The sequence below is a fragment of the Tachysurus fulvidraco genome, chromosome 8 (assembly GCF_022655615.1).
Source record: "Tachysurus fulvidraco isolate hzauxx_2018 chromosome 8, HZAU_PFXX_2.0, whole genome shotgun sequence".
In the NCBI taxonomy this organism is placed as follows: domain Eukaryota; kingdom Metazoa; phylum Chordata; class Actinopteri; order Siluriformes; family Bagridae; genus Tachysurus; species Tachysurus fulvidraco.
This window is the reverse complement of record NC_062525.1, coordinates 7826961-7851023: the sequence shown is the minus strand read 5'-3', so window position 1 is coordinate 7851023 and position 24063 is coordinate 7826961. Positions and strand designations below refer to the sequence as shown.

The following is a 24063-nucleotide window of genomic DNA, read 5'->3' as shown; positions in this document are numbered from 1 at the left end:
TTAAGAAGGTCGAAACAGCAAGCCATTAAAGGGCTTGACATGGACCCAGCTAGCACACTGCTTTTGCCATCACTCACAGCCAGCTAATGCAATTTCTCACTGATGGTCTGTCTCATCCAAGCCACTGATAGGTTTAGCCTGATGCATGATGCAAATGACACAGCAGTTGAGATGTAGACCTATATATATATCTTCATCACCTGCAGGTTCCCTCTGCGTGGCCCACATCCCTCGAGACTTCCTCTTATTCACTTTCACTCCATCCTTTCTCCTTCTGAATGACGGCCTGATTTTCAGCTACGGGCTTGATGTTGAGATATCGCAGGACGTCTACTGAGATCCGATCTATACTAAAAAATAGAAGTGGGTACAACTGATGCTTAGCACTCATCTGTTTGTCCTGTTTAATATTTGGGTGCTTAATGGTTGCATTTTCTCCTGAAAATAATGTCAAAAAGTTTAAAATCGCTCTTTGATCCACATTTTACTGCTAGCTTCTAATTTCCAGCTCCATGAACTCAAAATTCAGCATGACTGCGCCCACATTATTGGACTATTAGTTAATTAAAAGTTGCTTTATGCCAATAATGAGTCATTATAGAGACTCATTTTTAATTCATGGGGCTCTGGGAGTAAAACTTCTCTGCTCTGTTAACTGTCAGAGCTCTGTCTTGTCAGATATGAGTCAGTTTGGAGTGACTGCGCCACTTCAAACGTCCGGCTTTAATTAAGGATGAAAGACGACGGGTTTGAGAGCAGACCAGACATTCTTCTTTTCCCTCAATCACTTTGCAGCCAAAGCAGCATCTAATTTCACCCTATATCAAAATTCAGAAAGCTGGAGCAGTGCATTTGAAAAGTCCACCAAGAAACTTAATATAACTTATCCTGCATTACAGCATACTGTGGTTCTGTACTAGACACAGGAGGTGTTCATTCAATTTAGAACATGGACCTGAGATATTAAGGGTAATTAACAGATTTTAATAGAAATCGGAGATATTGTGAAGCCAAAGAGATTTGTATTAAGAAGATTTGTATCTTGTGGAAGGAGTCTCCAGTGTCAGCACTTTATACCAGACAATAAGGTTGGAGCATCTGGATGATGGATTTCCAGTTTCTTGGTAAGATATTAATCTGCATTTTTAGTTGTTGTTGTTGTTGTTGTTTTGGGGTGTTTTTGTTTTCCCCAAAGGAGAAATAGAGAGAAAAATAGACAAGCAGGTTTGTATCTGATATAATAACAACAGGAAGGATTTTGTAAAAAAAGTTTGTAGAAAAAAAGTAGAAACTGCTAAATAAATAATAATAAATACGTATTTGTTGAAAAAATGTCTGCGTTATAAGAGAAATGAAACTGATCATATAGACTGCTATTGATTATTTTTCTCCTGTTGTGTTTTATTACTTACCTACTTAACTGTATGTGTGACAGAGACTAATGAGAAAGAATCTCATTTTTGTTAATGAGATCAAAATGTTCAATCTTGTTTTCTGTCTTGAAAATAAAAAAAACTCTGTTACATTCATGATTCAATGAAAAAAATAAAAATAAAATAAACATCACAAATAAACCGTGATGAGATGATTATTACATATTTAATCTTTAAACATCAAATATTCATTTTCAATTCATAAGTAGTGTAGTTAATAAATTATTAGACACACATTAGACTTGGCTTTCCTTTCAGCTTTCAAAAGAAAATAAAACCGATAGTCGTAATGTTTTAGAGAAACTTGCAGTGTTGTGTTCTGGCTGTCTTTGTGTGCTTCATGTACAGTCGCACTTATTTAAAGGTGTCTCTCAGCTGTTATTTATTTGCTGTTTGATTTCAATTCAGCAGGAGCAGAAAATCTACAGAACAAAGAGACAATTATTTCCTTCTTGTAGTCACAGACATGACTTTTCCAGTGTTCGCTTTTGAAGTGTTGTTTGCTGGCGTTGGCCCCTGTTTTTATATTTTGTTTGTTTACTCACTTTTGACTGACAAGCTTTTGTTTGCTGTTTGTCAGGCCGCAATCAAGGCTGCAGCTCTACGATTACAAGCTTACATCAAAGTTCCTCTTTCCCTCCACATCCTCTGCCCTGGTGGTTCCCAGAGGAGCTGTCTGCTGAGACGTGTGACAGAGAGAGAGAGAGAGAGAGAGAGAGAGAGAGAGAGAGAGAGAGAGAGAGAGAGAGAGAGAGAGAGAGAGAGAGCAGGGCTGTGGGTTCTACAGGTTCTGCTTCATGGCCCTGAGTATTAGCACTGTTCTCTTTGTTGCTGCTGTCATGCGTAAGGAGATAAAGTTGAGGAGGGGCCCTGATGTGGAGTCTTCTAGGGCCGACATCGCTAATCTGCTCTTCCCCTCAATCCTCTTCTCGCCTCTCCAGCTGCACCGCCAGTCCCTGCGCTAAATCCGCCATATCTCCCTCCAAGGACCTCAGCTCTTGTGTTTGAACAATGCCCTCTTAGCAGGGCCTGGACAGCAGCCCAAGAGTCTCTCTCTTTCTCAGTCTTTTTTTCCCCTTCGTAGCAGGATTCTGCACAGTGTCAGGATTGACTAAGGAAACAACCTGGTGGCCTTTTATTTATTTATTTGTTTGTTTGTTTGTTTGTTTGTTTGTTTGTTTGTTTGTTTGTTCTAATATAATAAATCAAATTAAATGGAATTTCTTCCGATTTAAGAGCTTCGACATCCTTATGCTGTTTTTAACTTTTAAAACTAGATTTATTAAAATGATACTGTATTTTACAAAGTAAAAAAGAAAGAAAGAAAGAAAGAAAGAAAGAAAGAAAGAAAGAAAGAAAGAAAGAAAGAAAGACAGAAACTTCAGAGTGATGTTTCAAGCAAAACATGATTATTTTCTTAAATAAAGTTTAAGGAACAAGAAAGACAAAAAAAAAGACAAAAAAACATGATGATTGGAATTGTGTGTGTGTGTGTGTGTGTGTGTGTGTGTGTGTGTGTGTGTGTGTGTGTGTGTGTGTGTGTGTGTGTGTGTAGACAGGACAGTCATGGGAATACGAAGCTCTCTGTCGAATGCCAGCCTCCCGTCTCCTCCTCTGTCAAGTCGAGTCCTCAAATCTCATTTGAATGCTAATTATTTTGGTCAGTTTATAAACTATAGATCAACTCAGTGTCTTAGTTTTTCCCCCTCTCTCTTTCTCTCTCTTCATCTCTGTGAATCCTGGAGCTCAGCCCCCCGAGGATCAGAATCACCTTGCCTTCCAACTTGTCTCCTGTCTCAGCTTCTTTCATTATACAACACATGACCTATCACATATTCCGCTTTTACCACCATTCAGGCCTTGTTGCCAGCCATCAGTGAAGGGGGGAAAAAAGCACTCTACCCGTTTCATCTTTCTTGCAGCCTTCGTCCTCTCTCTCTCTCTCTCTCTCTCTCTCTCTCTCTCTCTCTCTCTCTCTCTCTCTCTCTCTCTCTCTCTCTCTCTCTCTATCTCTCTCCCTCTCTGAAAGATCTCTTGCCAATTGCGTTCTCTGCTTTTCCCCTGTGGAACAAGCTGCATCTTCAGAGCTGACAATTCGTACTCCTTTTATTGTAACATTTTCCCTTTCCCTTCTTCTTCTTCTTCTTCTTCTTCTTCTTCTTCTTCTTCTTCTTCTTCTTCTTCTTCTTCTTCTTCTTTTCACTCAATGGAAACATTGCAGAAAGCCACACCAAAACCACATCTGCGCAGCTTTTAGCAGAGACACAGCTCAAAGTCTGAAGTGTCTGAAGCTGTCATATATGAAACAAAGAGCTCCAGATGCTCTGTATCAGTTAGTCAGCGATTCATTTCAACTCTACACTGATTTTACCATCACTTTAGTTAGAAGGATGGATGGATGGACATATTGATGGATATATGCATGAATGGATGGATGGGTATATAAATTGATGGATAGATATACAGATGGTTATGAAGATGGATAGAGTCATGAATGGATTGGTGAATGTATGGATGCATATGTCAGTGCATGAATGGATGGACAGATAAATGGATGGATGGATGGATGGATGGATGGATGGATGGATGGATGGATGGATGGATGGATGGATCAATGGAAAATTGGGTGAAGAGATAAATGAATAGATAGATAGATAGATAGATAGATAGATAGATAGATAGATAGATAGATAGATAGATAGATGGATAGATGGATGGATGGATGGATGGATGGATGGATGGAAGGAAGGACGGACAGATGGACGGACGGATAGACGGACGGACAGACAGACAGACAGATAGATAGATAGATAGATAGATAGATAGATAGATAGATAGATAGATAGATAGATAGATAGATAGATAGATAGATAGATAGATGAAATGGATGGATGGATGGATGGATGGATGGATGGATGGATGGATGGATGGATGGATGGACAGATGGATGGACGGATGGCTATGCAGATCTATTAGATGGATGCTATGACATGGATAAGAAAATGAATCTCACTCTACATAATAATATACAGAGAAAAAAATCTTCAGTTTTTAAATAAAATCTGTAAAAGACACAATTTCATTCAACATGTTTACAACACGATGTCCACAAAGATATTCAAAATCCCTCCTCCGTTGTCAGACACCACAAAGGAGTTTATCTTTTCATGGAAAAAAGTGTGAAGATACTATTCACTGGGTCAAATAAAAGTTTGACCTTTCTATGTGTGTGGCGTGTTTCAGACACTTGTATAAAGGGTTTGAGTGTAATCGAAGGCTGCAGCCTCCCTCGCTGAAGGTCTGGGGAGAGTTTCCCCTTGCTCCCAACACCTTTATCTCACTCAGCTGGTGCTAGAGGGAGCCCAGGGATGAGCAGAAAGTCATTCTATATGCGCTTTTGTTCCTTCTAATTGTAGTCAGACTTAGAGATAAGTGTGTACGGCGTGATGCAGGAAAATCAGTGAGGCTGGAATCCCACGTCCCTTAATACAAACAAACACACACAAACACAGAGATACACACACACTTATGCTCATCAGCGATGCCCTGTATTATTAACAATGCAGAAGGAGGGTGAAATGTGAACGTGTGTGTGTGTCAGTGATGGGGGAGGTGCCACAATGCAAAAGCACTTGACACTTTGCCATCAGAATTAGTGGCTTCCTTTCTTATTTGTTTTGATGGGCAAATCACAAGGCTTTCATCTCTGCATATTTAAAGATGACACCCCAAACCGGCAGCTTGTGCTATTGTTCTTTTCCTCAGCTTATTCAACATACTCACATTGTCGCCACTCAAAGGAAAGGCTGCTCCTAATTTAAAGGTATTTATTAAAATTCAGACTAGCCATTACACTGCTGCACATGAGAGGAAACAGCAAAGGGGAGAGGGGGGCAGAACAAGCTGCTTAATCAAAAGTTAATTGTACAATTTTCATGCAGATGAGCACCGCATATACGTGATTCCCAGCTCTGTGATTATTAAAATAAAGAAATGAGCGTTATAGAAAATGTGGTGGGACTCCACAGCCAGTAAACAATCAGGGCAAGTTTAATTTGTGGTAAACAAAATGGAGATACACAAGGGGTCTGGGAAGGAGAGGATAAGGTTAAATTAAATTTGCAAATGTACAGACACAAGGCGTTTTGTGTTGGAGTGCAGCAATTACAGGCATGCTTTAATGAAGCAGGGTCTGGCAGCAGGGGACACATTCAGCCGGCACACGACCTACAAGCAAAACCTCCTACTGAACACCAAATTATAGCAGCGACTTAATAGACTGGATGAGGTGAGTTCGGTGAAGCCTTTCTCTCTCACACAAACACACAGAAACACAGCGAGAAACCCACAAGATTATGCTTTCAGAAGAAGCCTTGTGTTATTGTCACATATATATTACAGCACAGTGAAATACTTTCTTCTCATGTCCCAACTTTGAAGGATGGAGTCAGAATGCAGCGTCAGCTACGATACAGCACCCCTTTAGCAGAGCAGTTTGGCAGTGCTGGGGCTTGAACCCTGATCAACAACTCAGAGCATTAACCACTTGAGCAAATGTGCTCCCTAAATTATGCCCCCTTAAAACATGATTGTAAGTAATGACATACAGTACAGTATGTGCTACAAACTGTGCAGTTATCAGTATCTGGGTCATGTGATTTCATCTGCATGCACAAGAAACATACAGCAATGAAACAACATTTATTCAACTTCTAATATTTGTTCTATTATTTGTTACAGTAGCAGCTCGGACAGGAGATCTAGCTATATGTAACTCAAATCACAGTGTTAAATTAAAGCGCTTATTCTAACAAGTTCCAATGGTTTTAATGCAACAGTTAATTTATAGGTACTCATTATGAGTCTGATGCTGTAATATAATCTCGGGGAGTTTTTTTTCTTAACACCCTCATCACTGACTTGATCATTAGAGACAAATGTCAATAAAAATTTCTAACTTTTTGATATTTCAAAAAAATTTGATATTCCTGTTAAGCTGAGTTGCAGCGGTGTCCATTGATAAAAGCAGACCGAATCAAATCGTAACTATTAATAAACTTGTTTTAATAGTTTAATGACTTTTACAGGAACAGCTCATTCACACGGACTTGTACCGTATGCATGCTACATAACCTAAGGATAGAAGTGATGTGTAGGTCTATGATGTGTATTACAGAGTGATGTTTAATTAGAAACATATTATTGTTGATATTATGAAGCCTGGTGTATTTAGTGAAGTCTTGTGTGAAGTGATCTTGAAGTGGTAACATCACTCCACCATTTTGCTGATTATTAATATACTTTATAAGCACTGTTTTTTTATTTATTTCTTATTTATTAGTATTGTGTGGTCCTTACTGATTATTATGTGGTTAAGGTTCTGCACCTGGGCTTTCATGAAAGGCTCTTCGTTCTCTGCTCTTTGTTTGGATTCAGTTCTTTCTCTCCAGTCCCTGAAAGTAAAAGCCGGTATGCACAAAGTTTGTGTAAACCCCACAGTGCATTGGTACAGAGAGAACTCATCAGAGGCGGCAGTTATATTAGTTCATAACTACACTTGCTCATGACCTGATTTGATTGTTGCCCGTTTGTAAATGGTGCTGGCAGAGCTGTGTCTCAAATGCACAATTCCATTCGGATTTGTGTGGGAATGAATCCATGTTTTTATCTTAACCTCCTGCAACGTTTAATACTTCTGAATGAAATTAGAAATCCCTAAAATCATTTGTCTTGATTACATGTAGCAGAAAGTAAGACTAGTATTGCTTCATGCTTTTATGGTTGCATCTGTTTTCATAATGTGTGTGTTTATTTTGAGTGAAAATGCTGATACTTATAAACAAACAAACAAACAAACAAACAAACAAACAAATAAATGTGTCATTTATTATTATTATTATTATTATTATTATTATTATTATTATTATTATTGGGCATTTTACATTATTTAAAAATATTTTGAATAAGATTTTAAGTGGATGAAATCAAATAAAGTGAAATAGAGTGCAAAAACTATAGAAAGGTCTAAAGATGATCTCAACTCAATGCTGACACCTAGTGGTGAAGTTGCGAGGTCGCAAGAAGGAAGTTAAAATTATGTTTATTTCTTCTTTTTCCACTTCAGAAAAAGTTTGATAACTAGCTTAGCTGATTTCTTTGAGCATGACTTTACGTGTCACTGACAATAAGAACATTATATACTTTTATACTTTTCAAGCACAACTATCTAAAACTTCTACACAGACACTCACATGGTCTTGCTATAGCACTAAACTAAGACAGTTTTATTAATTGCCAATGATTCTCTTTGTGAAAGACAATCTTACATAACCAACATTAAATGAATCGGTTCCTTAACAAATTACAATATCTGAAATTTATAAAGGTTAGCTGAATAAAATTAGCATGACCCAAATTTGTAAAATTATGTCTATTCCTATAGCATTAGGTTCATCTATAACAGATTTATCTAATGTACTTATATTTACCAGTTTTATTCATTTAGTTAACTTGATTGGATTCTACTGACAACAAATCTTAGAGGATGTCACGTCACTTTATAAGAAAGCGATACCTGAGTGTTCGTCAATGAGGTGGAATTATTTCAAAGGCAACTATCATGTTAGATCTCTATCAAAGTCACTCAATCAATCTATTTAAAAAGAAAATAGACAATTATTACTATGCCTGCCAGCTATATGAAGTCTAAACTAAACACATATTCCACAGTGATTAATATCTTTTGGATTGATATTAATTAAAAAAAATGTGACATACAGTACAAAGAAAAAAATTAACCTTGACTGTGCTTTATTTAAACACTGAACTTAAGAGTATTTGTGCTTTGCCCATTTCTCAGCACGTTCAGAGTAAAAAAATGGTTCTTTTTTAAATCTAAAAAACAGTTTCCTAATCAATGTTATTACCATTTTTCAAACCCATATTTATTTTTTGCCCATATTTATTTTAAATAATACAAGATATTAAGGAGCTGAATTTAGTTTATGAATTTTAATCTCAGTCACAAAATGTTAGAAAAAAGAAGGAGATTCTGAAAAGACATTGAAATTGACTCATCCAGGTGAAGCCAAAAACACTTTGTTCATTAAAAAAGCCCCATAATTTGAAACGTGAGTTATTTACTCTTCTCACATTTCTGACATTTCTGATTCCTCATTTGACACCGAGTGTACACTGAGTGTTAGGGAAAAAACATAATGTTTTTAGAAAAACAATGAATGACAGTATGGTGTGATGCAAGATCTTATTTCTCCACCATTTATATTTAAATGTAATATTAAGGAACAGCTATGAAACTAGCTAGTTTCTGTTCCTACTAATATTATAGCATCAGTAGTTAGTAGTAACATTATAAACAGGCTTCATCATCAGTTTCTAAAAAAATTGTTATGTTACTGAGAAATCAGAAAGTGTGTAACAGAAAAATTCACTCTATCAACATGTTAAACATCATGTAATAACTGCTTTATTATTTATTAGTTACCTTGAAACATGTGAATATGTTGTTATTATAGAAAGGATTACTAATTACGAGGACATCGGTAGAAACCTGCAAAACCGACAGAGCTGCTGCTATAGAAAATTAATCGCTACCTTCTTACCAATCAGATTTGAGAATTTTAAAGAGTGGTAACTGAAATCCTGTAATATCTGAGAGTTTATTTGTACATCTGTAGAACAGTTAATTTGCCATTTGTAATCTAGGTTTATACTAATTTAAAAGGGAACATGTATCTTTAAGAGTTTGGCAGTAATTCCTCTTTTCCTAATTTCTTAAAAAAGTAAGTTCTCTAAAACCCTCATGTGCTATGACTACTGTTGTAATAACCTCAGAAGAAAAAAGCCACACAGAAGAAATCACATATATATATATATATATATATCGTTCTTTAATAACTCATTCTATTTGTATATCCTTGGCATTGTGCGATGAACTGTAATCAGTGTGCTTTGAAAGCCCATGCAGCTTTTTCAACCTTTAGACAGGCAAGAACCGTCGGCGTTAATGTTTACAAAACTATCAGCTGAAAAATGAAAAATGGGCCGATTCCTATCTCACCGAGTGTGAAATCACTCCGATACAAATTCTGATACAAAATGTCTTTTTTTTTTTCACAAGATAGATTCACTGAGTTTTAAAACTTAAACATGGCTGCGATTGTTAGATCTTAAAGTTAAAGAAAAATAAAATTAAAAAAGGACACTACTGGTGATGCCGGTCGTCTTAATATGTACGACATCACGTCGAAATAAATAAAAGTTCAAACATCAACAAAACATTTTAAAATATGTAAGAATGGACTGTAAGCAATAATACATAAATACATTTACAATACCCATAGCTTTACAAATTTTACACAGGTTAAAAAATTTAAACTGTTAGGTCATTAAGACCCGGAATAAAGCAAAATCAAAAATGTGTTTAAAACACCATGATGGAATGAAATGACACGACGAGGCATGAAAGACACACAACTTACATACACTTACGGTTACTAACCTTTGTAGCTTTTAGTATATGACATTAGATGACATATGTATATGACATATGTGTTACAGATAGATATGATCTTTAGAGGACAAGTGCATAGCAAAATAGAAGCAGATTTTATCCAGTTCTGGGTGTAAATTCCTGACCAACTGGTATAAAAAAAACACTGAACAGAAACTTAAGGCAAATTTGATCATTTAAAATTGGCATAGTCTGAGAAAATGTCGACAAAGTCCTGTACCACTTTGTAGCAGAAGTCATACTGTTCCTGCAAAGAAAGAGAGAATAATAAAGAACATTTTATAGTAAATCTCAGAGCAGAACTCCAGACCTACTTCAGACCTACTTCAGACCTACAGACCATTTTGGAGCCGAATTCAGTAAAAAACGTATCACGCTACAATCAGTTCTCCTAAGTAAATGGCTTCTAGGTAAAAAAAAAAATTCTTAAAACCTATTCATTAAACTGCTGTGGAGGATCTTTACTAAAGAGATGGGTGAGGTTGACCCTGTTGCTGTGGACCATGTCATGTTTCACGAACGATATCAACAATGACGGTCTGATGTGGCAGTCAATAAAGCCAAATAATAAAAAAAAAACAATGTATTACTGATCTGATACACAGCTTCAAAATATCAGCTCAGCTTCTGAGTTTAATTTGATCTAGTAGGCTTCTGGACTACACCAAGGTTTTCACAAAGTTTAGGTCTGGAATAGTTTTTGAATTATTGAAATTATTGCATTAAAATAGTTTGACAGTAGTTAGACTTAGTACTAGAATTTACAGGAACATTACATTAATATCTGGTCTGGAGGTTAAGTACAGTACATACCACAGTCTGCACCATGTGTGGCCGCTGCATTCGCAAACTCTTCACAGTCTGAAAGACATCCAGCAGGCCCTCTGCTTTCACACGCTCCAGAATATTACTGAGGGCAATAAACGTACCGGTCCGACCCGCTCCAGCACTACACACACAAAAACAAATATGAACAATTTACACATACAGAGATATAAATACATCCAACTTTAATACATTTTTGCTGCATTTTTTGACTTCAACTCAGAAACTCTGCTGATTTGAAAAGAATGAGAACATAACGGACTTGCACATTTAAGGAAAGTCCAATGCAGCATTATTCCACAAAGATAAGTATATGCATTTTAAAGTCAGTGTAACTGGCAACAGTTTAAAATCAGTGCATCTGGAAACAATTCAAGACCAAATATACTGTATGAAGTTATTTAAAATACACACCACATGTTTATATCTAATGCTATATTTTGCATGCATGACTTAAAGCCATTTTTATTCATCTGCTGCTGTCTACATCATAATATTGGGTTAGGGTTAGGGTTAGGGTTAGGGTTAGAGTTAGGGTTACATGCACCTTTATTGTTATGTGTTGCACCACAGTCCTGAAGAAACAATATTTTGTTTGAACATAACCAAGTTATATGAAGGAATGACAATACAATTAATTTGACCTATTCTGGATCTGGATTGTGAGAGAAGAGCTTTACTGAGGAATTATTTGAACTACTGAAGAGTTCCTGAAAAATGATTAGTATGCAAATCATTTTATTAATTTGTATAAGATGCCCAGGAGAAACGTTTACAAGACAGTAAACGAGACCAGCTATGTTGTATGGGATAGAGACTGTAGCAGTGAGGAAAAGACAAGAGGCAGAGATGGAGGTTGCTGATGGAGATGATGATGTTGAGGTTCTCATTATAAGTGATGAGGATGAACAGGATTAGGAACAAGCACCAGAGGGACAGCTCAGGTCTGCTGTTTTTTGGGGACCAGGTCAGAGAGGCTAGATTGAGATGGTTTGGACATGAACAGTACAGAGGAGGGAGTTGGTTATGTTGGTAGAAGTATGTTAGAGTTGGTGCTGCCAGGTAAGTGGTCAAGAAGAAGGCCAAAGAGGAGATATATGGATGTGTTAAATGAGGACATAAAGGTAATTGGCGCGAGAGTAGAGGATGCCGAGGATAGAGATAGGTGGAAACAGATGATACGCTGTGGTGACCTCTAACGGTAAAAGCTGAAAGTAGAAGAAAAAGTAGAAGATGCCCAGAAGTTCATGTTAGGCATCCACTACATACTGTACATGCCTGAACAGGGATAATGTATTTGTATTTGGCAAGCACGGTCACCTTTATTCATCGATTCTACAGTAGATATGGCCTTATTTACTCGATATTTCCAAGAGGATTTGCCGTATTACAAAACACGCACATCATTCTAGTTTCATGAATGTGTGTCAGTAGACAGTCACCAAACCTAACTTCTTTTAGGAAAATAAAAATTTGCTGGTAGACAAGTATTAAAATTTGTATAAAATTTATAAAATTAGCTGGTAGACAACTGTACTAGATAGATCATTGAAGGAAGTGTGCAGTCTGTATGTGAGTGTTTGTGTGTGTGAGTTACCTGCAATGTACGACGATGGGGTGGTTGCCTGATTGTTGCTGCTGTTTCTGCACCGCAGCAATGATGTCGATCATTCCCTTCCCCTCTGCTGGAATTCCAATCTCCGGCCAGCCGTGAAAGTGGAAGTGACGGACCAATCGTGTCTCCTTCTCCTGCTCCATACAAAACAACTTACATTAGAGCTGAAATAAAGTTAAACATCTGTATACACAATATCCGTATTAGGTTAGTGAGCTATAGACTCCCTAAGAACTTTATTAGGAATATTATACGAATACTGGGTAGGGCCTCAATTTGCTCTTAAAACTTGTTCACAGCATGGATTCCACAAGATGTAAGAAATATTCCTTTTAGATTCTGGTCCATGATGATATGATATGATATAAATCATTCACCTCCAGCAGATTTGTAAGGGCACTTACATGCTGTGAATGTGTTCTTCCACATCTCACCTGTGTTCTGCTGGAACAAGGCACCTGAAGAGCACTGAACTCATTGTCATGTTCATGAAACCTTTTGTGACATGGTTCATCATCATGCTGGAAGTAGCCATTAGAAGATGGTAATTGGTGGCCATGAAGAGATACACATGATACAGCAATAGTCAAATATGCTGTGGCATTCAGGTGATGACTGATTTGCCCAAAATGTGCCAAGAAAACATCCCCCTCACCATTAAACCAACTACGCCATTCTGGACTGTTAACATGAGTCAGATTGGGTCCATAGACTCATGCTGCTGGCACCAAATTCTGAACCTATCAACTGTGAGCCCCAGCAGAAATCAAGATTCATCAGACCAGACTATGCTTTTCCAGCCTTTGGAAGGTTTCCTCAGATTTCTGTTACTGGCTGAGAAAAGAGGAACCTCATTTGATCTTCTGCTGTTGTAGTCCATCGACCTCAAGGTTAGACATGTTGTGCATTCTGTTTTTACTGTAACCTTTCTATCAGCCATTCTCTGTTGATCCCTCTCATCGACAAGGTGTTTCAGTCCAAAGAACTGCTACTCCCTGTGTGCTTTACTGCACTAATCTAAGTAAACTCTAGAGATTGTGTGTGAAAATCCCAGGAGATTGGTAGTTCTGGAAATACTCATATTAGCCCATCTGACACCAGCAATCATACCACGGACAAGATCACATTTTTTTCCCCATCCTGGTGTTTGCCATGAGCATTACTCGAATCTGCTGGACCGTATCTGCATAATTTAATACACTGCACTGCTGCCACACGATTGGATGATTAGAAATTTGCTTAAATGGGTAGGTGTACAGGTGTTCTTAATAAAGTGCTTAGTGTGGGTTCCATTTGCAATGAATTAACTGTAAAAACATTTAAACAAACACACACACACACACACACACACTCACCGGGTCATGTGTGAGTACCAGGTCTCTGAGACTAAAAGTGTCATCACACTGAGTATCAGCTTTGATTTCCACTGTGTAGTCTCCATATTTAACTGAGTCTTCTGTGGGCCAGTACTGACAACACTTATCCTGCAAAACACACACACACACACACACACACACACACACACACACACACACACACACACACACACACACATACACACACACACACACCGTAACACACACTTTAATATTTAATTTTACATCTGTAAAAAAAGAGAAAATATTTGACCTTGTGGGAATCTGCATCATCCCAAAAAGTAAAACTAAAAACTTAAACTTAAAAAGTAAAACTTTTTTTTAAAGAAACTGAAATAATTTTAATTTGGTACTCAAATTAAAGTAAGGATAGGTTTATGTTTTGCATAGCATTAATTAGCTTATGTCAGAGATAAAGCCTCTGGGATAGAAAGTGCGTGTGTGTGTGTGTGTGTGTGTGTGTGTGTGTGTGTGTGTGTGTGTGTGTGTGTGTGTGTATGTGAGTGTGTATACCTGTTCTCTTTCTTGGAGTTCTGTAAGCATGACTATAGAATGGCATTTCCATTCCCAAACCATCCTCCAGAAATCTTCAACCGTGTGGGATAAAGGACCTTGTGTCGCTATGAAGTAGTCTTTTTGCCTATAGCCCTGATACATCCGAACAAAACCATGCAACAGACACACACACACACACACACACACACACACACACACACACACACACACACACACACACACAAAGACGATATCAGTATGAAAGTATGTTTCTGCCTAGTATCAAAAAATGTATCTTGCCATTGTAGAAATTTTTACCTTATACAGTTCTGAGTTAATATTAAGCAATTTTCCCTTTTACTTTTTTTCTATTTATTTACTTACATTTGTAAGGTAAAGCAACATAATATTTTACATATAGGTCACAATCAGGTCTTCATAGTTAAAGACAATTTTTAAGAGATGATTTCATTTAATTCATTCATTCATTAATTCACTGAATCATTTATTTATTGACTCATTGATTAAACTCCTAATCGTCAACAGTAAACAGACTAAAAGAAAACCATATGTTTTGAATCAAAAATAAAAAAAGAACTCACATCAATAAAAGACGCATTAATGTAGTCAGTGAATTCCTGCCCTCTCCTCATGGATAGGATCACTCTGTTAAAATCATCTGCAATAAAGAAATGAAAAATAATATATAAAGTGCGAATCAGTGCTTTTAGCAAATCTGTTAACTATTAACAACATTGTTTTACCTTTTAGGAACACCGTTCCAGTTCTAGCTATGAACAACACTATTCTACTTATTAGAAACACTGTTCTAGCTTCAGCACAGTTCAAGTTTTAGCTATTAGAACACTGTTCTATCGACTAGCTAGCAAGAACAATGTAGCTAATAACTAGAACATGAACAGTGTTGCTAATAACTAAAAGAGTGTTGCTAATAACTAGAACATGAACAGTGTTGCTAATAACTAGAACATACAGTGTTGCTAATAACTAGAAAAGTGTTGCTAATAACTAGAGCATGAACAGTGTTGCTAATAACTAGAACATACAGTGTTGCTAATAACTAGAAAAGTGTTGCTAATAACTAGAAAAGTGTTGCTAATAACTAGAACATGAACAGTGTTGCTAATAACTAGAAGAGTGTTGCTAATAACCAGAGCATGAACAGTGTTGCTAATAACTAGAAAAGTGTAGCTAACAACTAGAACAGAAACAGTGTTGCTAATAACTAGAAAAGTGTTGCTAATAACCAGAACATGAACAGTGTTGCTAATAACTAGAAAAGTGTAGCTAACAACTAGAACAGAAACAGTGTTGCTAATAACTAGAAAAGTGTTGCTAATAACTAGAACATGAACAGTGTTGCTAATAACTAGAAAAGTGCTGCTAATAACTAGAACAGAAACAGTGTTGCTAATACAGTAACTATAAAAGTGTTGCTAACAAATAGAACAGAAACAGTGTTGCTAATACAGTAACTAGAAAAGTGTTGCTAATAAGTAGAAAAGTGTTGCTAATAACTAAAAGAGTGTTGCTAATAACTAGAACATGAACAGTGTTGCTAATGCAGTAACTAGAAAAGTGTTGCTAACAACTAGAAAAGAAACAGTGTTGCTAATACAGTAACTAGAAAAGTGTTGCTAATAACTAGAACATGAACAGTATTGCTAATAACTAGAAAAGTGTTGCTAACAACTAGAACATAAACAGTGTTGCTAATACAGTAACTAGAAAAGTGTTGCTAATAACTAGAAGAGTGTTGCTAATAATAATCTGTGATAATAATCTATCTAGTTACCACTGGATTTCTGCATCTGTATAATCTGTTGCACCTTAACATATTACATTTATATAATATCTATGTTTATACTTTCTATGTACTTTCTTAACTTCACATGTATGTAAATTGTTCTGCAATTTCTGGAGCACGCTCCCAAGAATTTCACTCACTAAGGCGCATGGTGGTGACAATAAAAGTGTCTTGACTTGACTTGAACAGTGTTGCTAATAACTAGAAGAGTGTTGCTAATAAACAGAACAGAAAGTGTTGCAAATAACTTCAACAGGAACAGTGTTGCTAAGGGCTGTCAAGTGTCATCCATTAAGAGTGACAGTCACGCATTTCGGTCTTTTGTTACGCTCTCCCGCCACACGTTGTATTTCTCACGCGAAAAACATTTTGACTAAATATTCAATATATATTCAATATGCCGCAGCGCCCAAAATGTATCTGTCTGCACCGCTGTCTCTCTGGAACCGGGCAGGAATCAAGTGCATCTCCCCTGGAGTTCTTAGTCAAGCCTGACACGTATCAGCCAATCAAAAAAGAGGCTACACAATAGCCAATCAGAAAATAGCAGTATTGTATATGGATAAGATATAACGCAACAACCAATGAAAAAAAACAACAACATTCATTAATGAGGGTATTTTCGATGGTCTGTTTGTGCAAAACCTCAACACGAAACAGCTTGTCTCTGGACAGGACGTTGTCCTCAATCATGACCCTAAAAATGGCTGGGCTTGAGATGTCACGCCTGCCTGTCTTCAAAACTTGAGAGCCCTGGTGTTGCTAATACTGTAACTAGAAAAGCATTGCTACATATGATACACATGATTGTGCCTTGATTAATAGTAGACTGTGTCTTTTGACATCAGGGCTCTCAAGTGTCACACATTGAGCGTGACAGTCACTCATTTGGGTCTCATGCAGAAAAACGTAATATTTATCATATATTTAATATGCCGCAGCACCCAAAATGTATCTGTCTGCACCGTTATTTCTATGGAACCGGGCAGGAATCAAGCACATCTCCCCTGGAGTTCTTAGTCAAGCCTGACTCTTATCAGCCAATCAAAATCATTAGCCGATCAGAAAATAGCACTGTTGTTTCTGGGTAAGATTTAACGCAAAAACCAATGAAAAAAAAAAAGCAAATCCTGGAATTGTTCAGCATGATCCTCATTCACCCACAGAGAAAACCTCCTGTTTTAATGTTACAACAAACACAACTTGTTTGACACAAACAATGACATTTTGATTGCTGTTAGAGAAATTTTCCCAGATAATCAGCATCAGTTTTTCATGAGTGTCTGTAACTTAGCCAACAGTTTTACAGCCTGTTCATTGACATGACCTGCTCAGAACAAGTAGTCTAGGCCAGTGGTTCTCAAACTGGGGGCCCTGAGATGGTGCTAGGGGGCCCCGGTTCACTGGGTTTTAGTGCGTCCACATACTAATGCTGATGCCCAGAGGGTATTTTCGATGGTCGGTTTGAACAAAACCTCAACACGAAACAGCTTGTCTCTGGACGGGACATTGTCCTCAATCATGACCCTAAAAATGGCTGGGATTGAGCCGAACTGTTTTAAATAGGAGCAACATTACAAATGATAAAGGAGTCCAAAAAGGCAACAAACACTTACAATAAACAACACCAGTCATAATCTCTCTCTCTCTCTCTCTCTCTCTCTCTCTCTCTCTCTCTCTCTCTCTCTCAAGAGATGTCACTCTTTCCTGTCTTCAAAACTTGAGAGCCCTGTGACAGCCTTTTAAATTTGACTTAGCATGAGATTCTTACTGCTGGTGAACATTAGTGTGGCAGGAAGGACTTTATTGGGTGAGGAAAGGAAGTGTGATTTCAGATTCAGTTCCCTCTAAACACGATGACACATTATGCTCTTTTATAGCAGCAAGCGTGAGGTAGTAATGCAGAGTTTGTGCCATGGTTTGTGCCATTTTCAGTTTGTAAGTACAAACAAGAATATTTTTTTATAGCAGATTGTGGTTGGAAAGAAGTGTATGGTGATATGTATATGATATGTAGAGTGCAAATGTGCCATACTTTGATCTGAGGGAAAAAAAAGACTTAAAATAAGTTTTCTGACTTTTTTCTGAGCAAATATGAATACAATCTCATATTCATACCTCAGAGAAACAGAGCATAGTTTTTCGTATTATTACAGTTAGATAAAAAAAGATAAAGTTCCACTTTTGTGTGAGGGGAAAATTGGTTTAAATTAGTTAATCAGAAAATTAGAAATTACTTCATCACTTATAAAACATTAATTATGAATTATTCAGTATAATGTTTATTTGTAAACAATCATTTTGATGAAGGCTAGCAATTATTCTGGAGAGCACAGTATGTATATTTTACAACTGCACAAAAAGTGTAGAAAATATTTTTTTTATTAAAAACTGGGAAAAAAGTAAAAAAAAAACTCAGAGGATTTCGGTTATGTACTGAAAATGCTCTCCTCACTGTTTATTTAAACTGATACAATCTTCATGTAACACTGCTCGACTGGTCCCACCATCTCTCAGGGTAAGAGGTAGGTATAGAGCAAGACTCTTTTTTTGTTCTGGCACCAAGGTTTCCCAAGAGGTCCGAACAACTGAGTCACTGTCTATCTTCAAACAACAGGTGAAGACCTACATCTTCCTGAAATACTAGCACTAATTTTTCTCTGTTTGTTTTATGTGTATATTTAATAATAAATAAATAAATAAATAAATAAATAAATAAATAAATAAAGTTTATTTAGATTGGTGGTATCAATGGTACTAAGTCTGTTACACTTTTATACGTCCACATCAGGTTGCATTTTCACATCTTATCATTTCCCATTTACCTCTTAGTATCTTGTTGCTTTGACTACAGAATATCGACATACTCCAGATAATTTGCACACATTGCAAGGCTTTTCAAACCTGTCAAAACCCCTTTACAGGCCTTACATGGAATAATCTGGAGCACTCGGTTCTTCTTCATATTTGCTGGTAGGTTTCCCGTTCTCATGTTTTCCTTCATAATCCGCATGTTGGTCAGCTTCTGCAAACAGGAGAAGTGAAGCATTCATAGGTGAAGCTGACAAATATGTACACTTTACAAAATGCTTTGAGGGATTAATTTCTAAGCCACGTTTGTAAATGTGATTCATTGTGTCACCTTGTTTCAGCTGATGGTTTCAGTTCCTCTCCAACCACAGAGGCATTGTGCTCACCTTAAACTCTTCCTCGAGCCCCAGACGGTCGTTTGGTGCACTGGTGTTGTGCAGTTTGTGCAGATGTCCCTCTAAAGAGGACACATCCAACTCAGTGTCCCCGTACAGGAAGTACTCCAGCAGGGCCTGGTAGATGAACGAGTACTGCATCTACACATACACACACCACATGTTTGAGGAACTGAGAGGGGAAAATCCCTTTGAGATGCATGCATGCATAAATAGAATAACCACTGGGTATTTTCCAAAACCCTATCTTTAGTATTTTTCTATAGCAAATGAACATTTTATATATAATATATAAACATTTTATGAAACATTTTGTCTTTACACAATTAAGCATAAAGCACCTTGAGCTGCATTTTAAGTGTGCTATATAAATAAACCTTAGTATTATTATTATTAATTTCATTAATGTTTTTATGGGGGGCACGGTGGCTTAGTGGTTAGCACGTTTGCCTCACACCTCCAGGGTTAGGGGGTTCAATTCCCTCCTCCGCCTTGTGTGTCTGGAGTTTGTATGTTCTCCCCGTGCCTTGGGGGTTTCCCCGGGGTACTCCGATTTGCTCCCCGGTCCAAAGACATGCATGGTAGGTTGATTGGCATCTCTGGAAAATTGTCTGTAGTGTGTGATTGCATGAGTGAATGAGAGTGTGTGTGCACTGCGATGGGTTGGCACTCCGTCCACGGTGTGCCCTGCCTTGATGCCCAATGACGTCTGAGATAGGCACAGGCTCCCCGTGACCCGAGAATAGTTCGGATAAAGCGGTAGAAAATGAATGAATAATCTTTTTATATCTAATGTGTGCCATTGTTCTCAAAATGCTTTTTTCTTAAGAATTTTTTTCATCCTTGTATTAATAACTTTGACTAAAATGGACCATAGTTATAATTTATAATGTTGTAAATTTATTCAATTTGAATAGTTTGTGTTCCACACAGTTAATCCAAACTTATGGCTTTGATTTCCATCTAAATACTTTTCTAAATATTTAAAAAAAGTCTGGGAGTTTTTTCAGTCTGCTTGACCAAGAGCTCTCCATACGAAGTGTGTACATGCAGAGGTGTGAATAAACAATGATCTCATTATTGGCAACATTCTGGTAGTCACGAGCAGCAAAGCGTGCAGTACGGGCAAGCGGAGACTCTGAGGCTGAAATTAATACCTATTTTTTTATGTAATGTTTGTGTTTAACGTACTATTAATATTATCGTGTATATAGCAGGCTATTTCATACAGTAATGTAAGGAGAGAACACAGCTAAAAGATGGCACACTCACGTCTGTCTGTACAAGTTGTGATCGCTGGTTTCTGATTCTGGACACAAATCCAAATACATCAGTCTTTTGTTCCTCATACATCATGTCAATCATTGCGTCGATTACGATGAAGGTACCTGTCCTTCCAACCCCAGCGCTGACAGAAAACACACACACACACACACACACACACACACACACACATATGAATACACGAGAACTATTGTACATGAGGCTTTATACAAAGATACACAAAATCACACTTCCTCCTACTGCAGGCCTGTTGTGAATTCCCCAATCAGCTCACTGTCTGTGCTGCTCATGTATTTTCTTTTGAGTTGATTCCTTGTGCCCCGCCTCCACGCCTGTCCTGTAGTTGGTTTGTTACCTAATGTGTGTACCTGTTCTGACTTTATCCTTCCCTTGATAAAGTTGCCTTTAGAAACCATGTTCCACATCTCACAGGGAATTCTAGGTCATTGTTAATGTGAATGTCTGTGCATTAGTTTCTCTTGTTCTTTCTTTTTAGTTTCCAGTTGTGCTTCTATCTTTTGAATGCATGTGTTCTTGTTTAAGATTATAGACTATTCTTATTTGTGCTAATTCGCCCCAGCTAAACAACAAAATGACTTTATACACTTTTTAACCTTTACATATGTTGCAAGAACTGAGTAGATTCACAGACAACAATTTTTTATAATCATTGTAACCGACGGATTCGATTTTTATTTTACTTTTTGTGATCTTCGAAATGGTTTTCAGATATAATCCCAAGGTCGGACATTTATTAACAAACAGTATTTATTATTGATGTTGTTGTAGTTGTTTTATTCCTATAGAGTTGATGTGTATTTTATTCGTAAATAAAGACAAACATATAACAGTGAATTGTTTTCAACAGTGAAAAATGAACTAATTGCATATAAGGGAATCCAGGGCATTGTACTGTCTGTTGTATAAATATAATGAGATATAATGCAACTTCCTGAAAATCAGGTTAGTTAAGCAATGATATATCTCAACATGTTTCTCATAACAGTTGATTCCAGTAAAAGTAAGATTTAGTGTAAGAAAAGTTTAGTGCAGTTCCTGTTTGAGGAAAGTTTGTTTTCTTTCCTTTTTCTAAAACCAGCCCAGAGAATGTATCATCAGCATAATAAAAAAACTATAAATCCTTTACACAAACTAAAACATATTTAAACCATCATTAGCATGCTACCATCAAGAGGAAACTTGGACGTCAGCCTCTAGTAAACAAATGAAATCTAGTAAATGGTTGAATGTTGCTAATTGCCAGCTTAATACACGCATGTGTGTGTGTGTGTGTGTGTGTGTGTGTGTGTGTGTGTGTGTGTGTGTGTGTGTGTGTGTGTGTGTGTGAGAGAGAGAGTGTGGGACTATGGTCTGTCTGTGTAGAACACTGTAAAGATCATAGTGTCAGAGTAAGGTCATATACACTCCTGCGACACAGGAACATGACACAAAACTAGATCAGAGGCCGCTTGATCAAACTCTCCATCTCTGACCTACATATTTCCGAGTTTTTTTACACAACACTGTGAATAGCCCCGAGTTCGCCTAATTTAAATTATATGGTAATCGTTTTGAATAATGCATCATTGTCTGCTAAAATAAATTATACATGCATGACAGGTACCTTCCAAATGACACCGGGGGTCCACAAGGTCTTCGGAATAATGGTTATGCAAAAACTGGCCTTTTTCCAAGCGTATAAGATCAACTGTCTACTTTCATAGTGAGTGTTAATAAGGCTGTTTGAGCAATGTTTATAAAAATAAAAATAAATCAGTGGAAATAATAATAATAATAATAATAATAATAATAATAATAATAATAATAATCTATGTATTTCTGTAATACCTAACCATAACCCTATCTTCATCTATCTTAATATTCTTCCAATTAGCTTTACTGTAGTCATTGTAAAGTAATATGCTCTAAGATAAACTAAATATTACATCGTGGTGTCATAGAATTAAACACTGTCCTAGATCAAAATACATACTGTATTATATAGCAAGCATGAAAAATATTTTATTTTCAGATTGAGATTTAAGCATGATCTAATATTAAAATATGATCAAATAATAATAATAATAATAAAAAGTAAATACTAATATAAAAATAAATAAATAAATAAATAAATAAATAAATAAATGTAATATATTAAGAAAACAGTAATATTATCAATTATACTGATTAAGTATAAAAACTGAGTATTGTTGAACTTTTTTTTTTCCTTTTTCTTTACACACCAGAAGCATAAAGACATGTGATTTATTTTTCTACTTCAATATATAAAAAGCACAGAGAATAAAAGATGGAAGTTTGGTGGTTTGCTTTTAATAGTCTCTGTGTTGAGATTCGCTGCTCATTTTTTCACATTTATTGCTACTTTGAGATACTTTAGCTATTAGAATGATTTTTTCAACCCCGCTGCGTGAATTACAACTGGGATTAAACCTGCACAGAAGGGCACATGTTAAGTTGCAGGGTTCTGTCTCTATGTGTTGTTCGTGTTAGGTTGCGTACCTGCAGTGCACCACGATGGGACCTGCATATGATGGGTTCACCTGCTTGACTTTCTTGAGGAACTTGAGCATGCCAATGGGCGAGAAGGGCACGCCAAAGTCTGGCCAGCTGGTGAAGTGCAGCTGTGTGACCAGACGAGGGGTTTTAGAGCCATCACTAGCTTGCTGAGGAGAGAGAGAGTGAGAGAGAGAGTGTGAGAGAGCGAGAGAGAAAGAGATTTTTTTATTTAATTAAGCCTACAATAATTAATTCTTATAAACTAGCAGAATGACATGCAGTTATCTCTTAAGAACTCAGTGTGACCTTCTATTCCTTTCCCTTCTAATTAGATTAAAATCCTCATGTAATTTGTCATGTTTTATAATATAACAACTATCAGGAGAAAGCCCCGAGCACGGTTCACAGAATTACAATCTGCGTTGATGAATTCTCAAACCTCACTGGTCAAAAAGCTTTGATTAACTTTTTATAATAGCAGCTTTGACAGTAGTGTTGTGAGGCTTTAACCTTTAAAATATTTTTGAAACATGTTTAGAATGAGTCTAGTGTCAGGTAAAGCTGTACTAACGTTTTCTGACGGCCAAAGCTGAGGCACAGACGGCTTTGTGCCGTATGATTTCTCAGCTACATGATAAGCTGTGGTATTTTGTGTGTTTTTTGTAACTCTAGTCAGGGTTAAGTGGAATTGTCTTAATTTACAGACGTTCTGCAGCATTAAAAGTATACTATAAATGGATAAGTAAGTACAGTAAGTAAGTAAAGTTTATTTATATAGCACAGTTATCACAGCAGAGCTGACCAAAGTGCCGAACAAAGTCAAAGATAAACATAAAATAAACAAAACAGATGATACAATAAAACAATAAAATATAGACAAAAATCCAATTAAAATTTTAAAAGTGTGTGGGGGGGGGTTTTAGAAAAAGCCCTATCACCCTTCGTTAATAG

At 36.8% G+C, this 24063-nt stretch overlaps 1 protein-coding gene across 4 annotated transcripts in view; it reads right to left on the bottom strand.

The window, feature by feature from the left end:
* Positions 1–8896: 8896 nt before the first annotated feature.
* ptprea (protein tyrosine phosphatase receptor type Ea) overlaps positions 8897–24063 on the bottom strand; it is an 83811-nt gene continuing 68644 nt past the window's right edge. For all 4 annotated transcript variants that reach the window (XM_027132773.2, XM_027132771.2, XM_027132774.2 and 1 more), the window contains 10 exons: positions 23116–23279; positions 20584–20719; positions 19303–19452; positions 19037–19130; positions 14880–14956; positions 14296–14430; positions 13762–13890; positions 12389–12540; positions 10780–10915; positions 8897–10213 (listed from right to left, as the gene is read on the bottom strand). In XM_027132773.2, the coding sequence (XP_026988574.1) occupies positions 10139–10213; positions 10780–10915; positions 12389–12540; positions 13762–13890; positions 14296–14430; positions 14880–14956; positions 19037–19130; positions 19303–19452; positions 20584–20719; positions 23116–23279 (1248 nt within the window). In that variant the 3' untranslated portion in view covers positions 8897–10138. The remainder of the gene's footprint in view (positions 10214–10779; positions 10916–12388; positions 12541–13761; positions 13891–14295; positions 14431–14879; positions 14957–19036; positions 19131–19302; positions 19453–20583; positions 20720–23115; positions 23280–24063) is intronic.